We start from the raw sequence: 9,029 nt of genomic DNA on the forward strand, positions 1-9,029 counted from the left end.
TCCTATCCTCAGTGTCATACATACACACACAGGGCCGACGGACTGGGTAGAAAAGTGATACAGTCGTGGGGGGGCCCAAGGCAGAGGGGGGCCCATAAAAAAAAAGTTTTTTTTTTTTTTTGTTTTTTTTTAACAAGCTAAATGTGTGGCCCCGATCTTTGAAGGCCCTGAACAATGCCATTCCAAAAAAAGAAATAATTGACTGGCTCGTGATAGGCCCCTGACCCTTGCAAGGAGATCAGGGGCCTGCGCATGACTAAGCCATGTATGCGGGAGAGTAAGCAGGAGCAAGCCAACATTGAATTGAACTGGTGGCGAAAATAAACGCAGCGATGTTTCTATGGGGATATTTAGCTGTACAGAAATAAGTGCTGGCAAAGCTAGGACAGTTTAAGACTCCACATCACTGTGGCAACACAACCTATCTATCAGCTCAGACAGCGCAAAGAAAAGTCTGATGAATACATGAGAGTGATGGCCCCTGCAAGTTTCAGTAAGTTTAAAGAAGTGCCACACTGTTACTGCCTTTGAAATGCATTTCGACATTTTAAGGGGAAAACACATTGTATTTATTATTTCAACTATTGAGTTATTTGTAGAACAGCATGCTAGTGTAGGCCAACAAGATTGATTTTCTGAATTTTCAATGCTGCTTTATTTTTATGTTTTAAATTGGGAAAGACATGTTCCAAAACAACCTGTATTTAAAAAGAAATCAAGCAAGTAGGCTAATAATAACCATTAATTAATTATAGGCTATCGCATCACAGTAGGCCTATTGTCCACAATAATCACAGCCCCCCATCCATAAAGGAACTTTAAAAAGTTTAATTTGCACTTGATGTGCCTACACAAGTGTATGGTCTATTATTTGTATTTAGTGTCTGCATAGTATTGCACAAAAACAGTAGAAGTTTTCTTTAAAGCTTAAAGAAAAAAGCTTTTTTGCTTTTTGACTTTTATGACCTATAAACGTTGTTATGATGATTCATAGTCATGCTTAACCATACTAAATTATCAAATAATGACTTACATGCATTTCGACGTATTCCCTGCTGACCGTCTGGGGTGTCTGTGCAGAGCACTAAACACTATTCTAGCCAGTCGAGAAGTCACGTCTTCAAAGCGGTCTACCCTTTCATACTTCGTGACGTCGCATAAAAATTCGTGACGTGACCACGCGGATGTTTCCATGTATGGTAATGCTGTCACTTCCCTGTTCGCGTCTGCCTCGCGCCTTTATAGGTCCATGCTCGCGCTTCCCGCCACTGAAAGTGTTCCGGAAGGAAGGTAACCAATCACAACGGAGTGGGGTTTGCAAGAGGGGGGAGGGTAGCGGAGATGGCCGATGCACAGGCGGAGGGAGCGGAGATTGCCGAAGCACACACACTCAAGTGTTGACAGGATGTGCTGGATCGCCAAAATAAGAGAAAGAGCTTCCCGAAAATCTACATAGTTTTTTGTGATGTGATTCGTGTCAGGTTGCTCTATGGCAGTGTAAAACAAGAAATTAAGACCAGAAAAGTAGTATAATAGGTCCTCTTTAATTGTGTTTTGTACTGTCTGTAAAATTATACTTGCACATAGCAAACAAAATTGCACATCTGTATTCAAATAAACAGTTGTTTATTTCTATAGTGCGCATTGGCATCTTTGAGCAAAATACCCCCAAAATTTTCGCCGCGGCGCTTTGCGACGCGCCTCCTGTGACCCTGCCCAGTGACCACCTTGACTAAGACATATTATGGGGGAAACACCGGTAAAAGTAATGATTTGGTCATTCATCAGATGAAATATTGTGGAGTTGTCTGGCTCAGAGAGACATGTGTATTGTAAGACCGCTTTTCAGGGGGCCCATCAGGACTTTTTGTATAGGGGCCCAGAATTTGGTGCTACGCCCCTGTACACACACACACACACACACACTCACACACACAACACAACACTGTGTACACACATGGTGTACACGTACACCTGTACAGTAGGTGTAATGAGCACCAACAGGTGAGGTCACATTCCATTCCTCATTCATTGCACGAAAGCCTATCGCAGGGGTTGTTTACTCTTCGTGTCACGGATAACGAGCCATTCCGAATAAATGCCCACTTTATTACTTCCTCATTTAACGTGTTTTTGTTGGTCGTCTTAATCAGTGTTTTTTCTGTCGCGAGGAGAACCACCGGGCTACGGACAGGTGCACTGCCGGATAGAAATGTTGGGCTTTATTGTGGAAATATGAGCACTGCATTCAGAGATGTGGACATTGTTTGTTCTACTGTACCTGGGGGCTTTGCACGGCACAGGTAGGCTATGACTGGATTAAACTAACATTATGAGAGTAAAACTGTTGTTGTTTTTCGTATTCTTTTTTCTTCACTAAAACGTAACGTTATGCCTATTATTCGTTATCACAAGTAGGACATATCAGCTAACGTTATGTTAGGCATGTAGCCTAGTACAGCTTTATTAGACTTTACAGGCTATATGGTTTCTATCATTGACAACTGGGAACGCAGGGTGGCCTATTATTTTAGATAGGCTACGGTTGTGCGGTTTCAATTTACTAATTTGAATCTAAATGTGGCGCAGTTCAGATTTTTTTTTATTTGGTTAAAACCACAGAGGATCAATATTTATTTAGCTAGTTTTATGATGTTTATTCAAATTAAGTGTCGGTATTATACAAACTGTTCACCGCAACCTGCATTGGAACCATGCAAATATTATAAGCAAACGAATGGCTGTATGCTGTCGTTCTAAAACAAAGCAGGCTGGTACTAGTTGTGCAGCCTATGACACAATAAAAAAACTTAATGTGTTTACTTTAAGTAGGCCTAAACATCATGTGTCAGATGTCAATATACAAACAGACAGTTTCCATGCACACTGTTGTCAAGGCTTTGATTAGGCAGCACCTTATAATGAATCACAGTCCTGTCATTTGGGTGTGTACAAGGTATAACAATTAGTAATGTAAGTAGCTGTAGGCCTACTTGAAGTTCAATCCATCAGGGTTAAATTATGGTTCAGAAGTCCATAACCTTCAAACCTGCTTCGCAGGATGGAAATAACATTCATCAAGGTGTGTCCCATAAAGAGATAGTTCAATGAACACTGAGAACTTACATTAGTACCATTTTAATACTTTGGTTATCATTTTCTCTTCATCTTGCTCAATCTCAAATTCAACCATTTAATCTCTTTCTCTCCAGTTTCCTCCCCCCCTCCCAGCCCCACCAATGTCATCTTCACTTCAGTGAATCTGAAAAATCTGCTGCAATGGTTGCCGGGAGATGACACACAAGACGACACACTCTTTACAGTGCAGTATGCCATGTAAGTAGAGGTTTGAAGTTTCATTTTACCATTAACCCAATGGACCCTGAGAACAAAGTCATTCTCTTTAAGTTGGTAATCATTTCAGTTTTGTATATCCTTTTTGCCAAATTGGCCTTAATAGCTAATGTGGACCATTGATAGGAGCCTTTTAAAGAAAAGAAGCTGAGTAAAGGGAGGGGGACGGAAACAAAAGAAAAATGTAACTGGAGCTAACTAACAGCGTATGTGAACAAGGAAGGGGGCATGTTTCGAGCTCCCTCCCTCCATTCTTATCAAACCAGCTTGTTCGGGGATTTAAGAGCAGCCATCATCTGATCTGTGAGGGCCTACCCTTTGTCTTTCCCAGCTACGGAGACAGTGTTGAAGGAAATAAAGGAAGACGGGTGAACTGGAGGGTCGTCCAGCAGTGTACGGAAATAGAGAGTTGCTGGTGTGATTTGAGCAATGAGACATGGGATCTGGAACAAGGATACCATGCCAAGGTCCGCGCTGTGAGCAGGAAAGCATCATCTAAATGGGCCCTGACGCGGAGGAGATTTGATCCAAATTTGGACAGTAAGTAAAAGTGACATTTTGTCTATGAATGGACATTAACTGACACACAGGGGAAGCCTGGACACAATGGTGCAAATTTGATTTCCTTACCTTTAATCTTTGAGAAAAAACTTGCTTTTAATTCAAACTTTTCGTTAACTTCGGCTGCATTGATCAAATATTTTTGTCTATCAGGGTGCCCTTAGCTCAGTTGGTAGGGCGTCCCCTCCATGGGCCTCGGCCAGCAGCGGACCCGGGTTTGATTCCCGCCCACGGTCGTTCTCTGCATGTCACTCCCCTCTCTGCCCCATTTCAACTCTGTCTCTACACTATCAATAAAGCATAAAAATGCCAAAAAAATATATTTAAAAAAAATATATTTTTTTTTGTCTGAAGCCACCTTTGGCCCCCCACTGGTGTCTGTGGAAATAGAGGACAAAAGTGCCATCATCACTCTAAAGGGACCAATGAGATATCAGCCCAACAACCACACCCCAGAGATTTCCATGGCAACACACTACCCCCAGATGATTTACGACCTCTCCATTCTCAACACCCGACGTGACCATACGGTAATTTCAAATAGTTGAAAGTCTGAGCTTGTCCCACCCACCTGGCACAGAGAGGCTGTTAATTAAAGTATAGCACACCTGAAGTTGTCCTATAGCACTGACTAATCTGTGTTCCTATGTCTTTAGAGCAATATCCCAGTGGTCTCCAGTCCGTACAAATATAGCTTGATGGAGTACGATACAGAGTACTGCTTCTCTGCCAAGACGAGATTTCTCTCCATGCCCTTCCAGTGCAAGTCCTCAGTATGGCATTGCATAACCACACCTCCAGGTACAACCATGTTGTGTATGTGTGCGTGTGTGTGACTGTGAGTGAGTGAATATTTTCCTCCCTGTTCGACAGGTAGAAAGGAATGTGACGAAACCTGATGTCTTAACCCTATACTGAAGCAAGAGCGAGGCACTCGCTTTTTGAGATGACATCAATTGTTTATACATGAGTTTGTACATTCTCAAAATGTCAAACAAGAAAAACAGTCTGTTTTCATCTTCATAAAAGTTTTTAAAAAGGAGTTCTGATGCGGCTTGGTGTTCACATTGTATTTATTACCTTAACTTGTAGACTTATATACTGTATATATGTGTGACATGTTCCTGATCTCCCTCCAGACCCTATGACTGGCCAGCTTCAGAAGGTGGTTGTGGGTATTGCTGTTCCATCCGTATGTATGTGTATGCTGGTGGTGGTTGGCTACCTTCTCTATCACTACCTGACGGGGAAAGGACAGAAGAGCCCATATATACTGGTAATGCAAACACACATGGATTGAGGGTCCAACTGTTATGTTGATTATAAATAATACAGTTTTGAGTGTTGCATGCATGGCATCTCAGAATGTCAATGATTTTTAATGTCAGTATTTCAATGCCACACTCCTTCAACCTCCAGAACCAGCCTTCGTTTTATTCGTCGCCTCTCACGTTCACCCCTGAGGACCATCCTGAGAATCCTCACGTCATCCTCATCACCTTCATCAATGACCAGCCATCTGATAACAAATGTCTTATATCAGACCCTGGATGCTACCAGCGTCAGCGAGCCATTGCAAGTCCCCCACCATACTCCCCCCAGAGGTCTGGAACACCTTCAGAGCCTGAGGAACCCTGGGATGATTTGTCCGTTGACTATGGTTTTGTTTGCGAAGCTCCTCAACTGGATGTCATAGGAGAACAGGAAGGAAGGGAGAGGGGGAATGGCGGAGGAGAGGATTGGAATAACCTGAAAGGAGAACAGCAGAAATGTCTAGCAAGAGGCTGTTACGAGAAGAAAGAGGGGAGAGTTGGGGAAGGTCTTACCGCTGGTGTGTACGCTGCTCAGGCAAAGTCTTACCTATCTCAGAATTCAACCCACGCATGCTCACAAACACACATGGCAGAGATGAGCACACTTGTACAGGCCCAAGCATACTCCCATTCAGGTTTACTGGCCCAGACGAATGCCCCCTTACAGTCTTTTCAGGGAGCAACTAAGGGAGAGGAAGTAAGCAAGAGCGAAAGAGCTCCCCTTCTTTCTGCGTATGCTTCTCAGAACACCAAAGACATGTTCATTTCCCACGCCGGCCAATCAAATTTCTTACCAGATGACTATGGTGTTCTGAGTCTGGCTACAGCAGAGGAAATAGAGGATGATGATGATGATGATGATGATGAAGGGAATGGAGAGGTAGAGGAGGAAACTAGTTGTATTGATTGGGATCCCAAGACCAGGAAGCTAGTGTTGCCAGAGATAGGGATGGAGTTCAATAAGGAGGGAGGGATAGATGGGTTAACGCGTGGAGGGAAAGAGAGGGAGAACGAGAGGAGAGGAGAGGAGATAGAGGAGGGGGTCAATGTAATGAAGGGCGTGTTGAGGTTGGAAAATGTGTTGGTCAAACAAGCGTCCGAGGAAGAGGCACAGAGAGAGATGGAGAGAGGTGGGGAAGCAGGGTTGGAGGTGGACGATATTTTGAGCAAATGGAACCTGGTAATCACGATGGACTAGTAGATGATATTCATCGATATATTTACCCCATTACAAAAAATGCTCTTATGCACTTACACAGTGCACTTACAATCAATACCAATACAGAAATTGAAATCATGAAAATTACATTATAAAAATCCATCTAAAAATGATATGCAATTCTTTGGAGCACCTAGTACTGTAGTGTTACTCTTATACCTCTGAATGTTCGTTATTAGTATGACTTATTATGATTAATCGTATTAACAACTCACATTAATCAATGTAAATACTTACGAAGCAATCGAACTCAAACTGAAGGAAATTCTCTTGCCAAGGGAGAAGTGTTGAGCAAACTGTCCTCATGTATGTACACTAATCAATCTATTCTGCATTTATTTGTGCTGATTTGTGTGTAAACAATGTCACCACCGCATCAGATATTAACCAAACAAAGAAAAGGAATCTCGTGAACGGGTGGACCTGACATGATTTTCCAAATGCGTAATGACTACCATGATTATACTGTAGCTTTACTTTGTTGATAGGACGCAATTTGTTTCTGATTGTGATTGTCATGAGTTACACAGATTTATTGGTTGCAAAATAACCTCTATAAAGAAACTTAAGGTGTTTTCTTTCCCTTCTATGCGACCATAGTTAACTTAATATGTCCTATGACTGCAGATATCTGTGTTTCCTTGGTAAAGTTGTCTTGCAGTGGTGGCTGTAACTAGTTTGGTTTTGGTTGAGTCGGTTCCTATTATAGTTCCAGGTGAAGCACTGAAACTCAGACTAATTGTGCCACTATTACTAATTTTCTCAGTAAGACATTGCAGCATCCATGCTAGTAATTAATTACCCACCATTGCTGAATATATTATGTGAAGGAAATACTGTATCTTTGCTATTCATATGTTGAAGTCAAAACAACAGCACATTACTCTTTATTTTTTGCCGACAAAAACTAGAGATTGTATACATTCTGAAGCAGTATGTGTTAACATCGTCTGCTTTTCTTCATTGTTTGTTTTAAGATCTGAAAATGTTCCGTCTTAACTAGTAATTAGAATTCATTAATCATCAACATAAGCTCAAGATAATAATTACACATGTGTAATGATTGAAGAACATTAAATGTTTTCACTTGCACTTTGTTATTCAGAATAATGTTACATAAATGATGTTTCATTATGTAATTATGAAGGAAATGACAATGATCTTTTGTCGCTGATACTGTACTGTATGTTCCTCTTTATAAATGTATTTGTTGTTCTGCCAACATGAAGTCCCGACTACTGAGTTGGTTAAATGAAGGAAGCTTTGATGATACATTTTGTCCACACAAAAGTTACAGGCATTGCGATTTCTCATGGTTTATCTTTCACTAGGGGAATTTCTGTCTGTGAATTACCGTAAAGTCTCTTCCTGTATGTACACTCTTAATGTGCCTGGATCCAAAGCCACAGCGAGGGGGCACTATTTAACTCTACAGGTAGGCTACATTTAGTTTCAGAATCGTGTATTTACACAACTCAGGTTATCCTCTGTGTAATAAGTTTGATGATGTGCATGAAGTTGTATTTTTTTCAATGTTTTAAGAAGTCAATGATATTTTTGTCCTATTTTTGTTATGTTATATTCATAAATAAATCATTGATAATAAAGTCAACTAAACTATTTGGTTCTGCTATGCTTCTTTTTTTAAACCAGGATTTCCTTTTCTCATTGGAGATTTGTACTGTTTACCACTGTTTACATATGAGGGATAATCTACAGCTTCACACAAGGAAATAAGTGCAAGGCTGACCTTTGTTCAGTTATACTATGATTAACTTTTGTTCCTTACACCTGCCTGTACACGAAGAAAACAGAGGTAATAGTGACATCTGCTGGTCAAATTGCAGACACACATCATCACATTTATTTTCTATCACCACCATAGAGATCATCACTATAACATTACTCATTACAACCCTATACAGCCCCACCTTGGGTTTATTTGCATGGCATCTCCAGCATATAAACCCAAGGTAACCCAGGTTACAATATTTCCTCACATGACGCTACTGTACAAGCTGCAATTTAAACAGTGGTTTATGGCAGTCAATATAACCTGGTTGGATTTTAACTTCATCAAATGTACCAAGAACTGTGGTCAGAAAGCAATACAAGAAGGTAGAAATACATTATTTTAACAGTAATTAAAATTATTTCTTGCGCAATAGTATGCTATAGCCTAATAATAATATTATATTAAACGTATATGCCTAGTGCTTTTCAATAACTCAAAGTCGCTTGAGTACAGTGATATTATACTCAAACTATCAAAAGTATGTTCATGTTTTCAATGAAAAATCTTAGTCTAAAATACATTTGTAACTAAGGTAGGCTTTAGCCTATCTATCAACTGCATTGGAGTATAATAAGAGTGATTGAGTTTCAAGAATGTTAAGTGCTATAGGGCTAGGCTATAAAAAAAATACCAAAGTATGCTAGCCTACAATATAGGCTATTACTATTAAAAATGGTAAAAACAAAGGTCAATTAATAAAGTTTCTATTATCCATTATTATGGAAAAGTGTCAGAATATGAAAATGTTCAACTTAATTAGCTGACAACTCATCATCACTGGGCAGTG

General features: G+C 40.4%; 1 protein-coding gene across 1 annotated transcript; it reads left to right on the forward strand.

Annotated features, from left to right (window-relative positions):
- Positions 1–2,067: 2,067 nt before the first annotated feature.
- Positions 2,068–8,069, forward strand: il20ra (interleukin 20 receptor, alpha). Its single transcript, XM_080047827.1, has 7 exons — positions 2,068–2,303; positions 3,213–3,336; positions 3,686–3,894; positions 4,270–4,445; positions 4,572–4,716; positions 5,055–5,191; positions 5,335–8,069. The coding sequence occupies exons 1-7, from the start codon at positions 2,255–2,257 to the stop codon at positions 6,424–6,426; spliced, it is 1,932 nt and encodes a 643-aa protein (XP_079903953.1). The 5' UTR covers positions 2,068–2,254; the 3' UTR covers positions 6,427–8,069.
- Positions 8,070–9,029: the final 960 nt, after the last annotated feature.

The sequence above is a fragment of the Ammodytes marinus genome, assembly GCF_949987685.1.
Source record: "Ammodytes marinus genome assembly, chromosome: 19".
NCBI lineage: Eukaryota > Metazoa > Chordata > Actinopteri > Uranoscopiformes > Ammodytidae > Ammodytes > Ammodytes marinus.

What these genes read in the sequence shown, in the direction of transcription:
- il20ra (XM_080047827.1), top strand. Translation starts at nt 2,255, where the DNA reads ATGTGGACATTGTTTGTTCTACTGTACCTGGGGGCTTTGCACGGCACA. An exon ending in TTTACAGTGCAGTATGCCAT is followed by an intron (nt 3,337 to 3,685) that starts GTAAGTAGAGGT and finishes TGTCTTTCCCAG; the next exon opens with CTACGGAGACAGTGTTGAAG. An exon ending in TTGCATAACCACACCTCCAG is followed by an intron (nt 4,717 to 5,054) that starts GTACAACCATGT and finishes ATCTCCCTCCAG; the next exon opens with ACCCTATGACTGGCCAGCTT.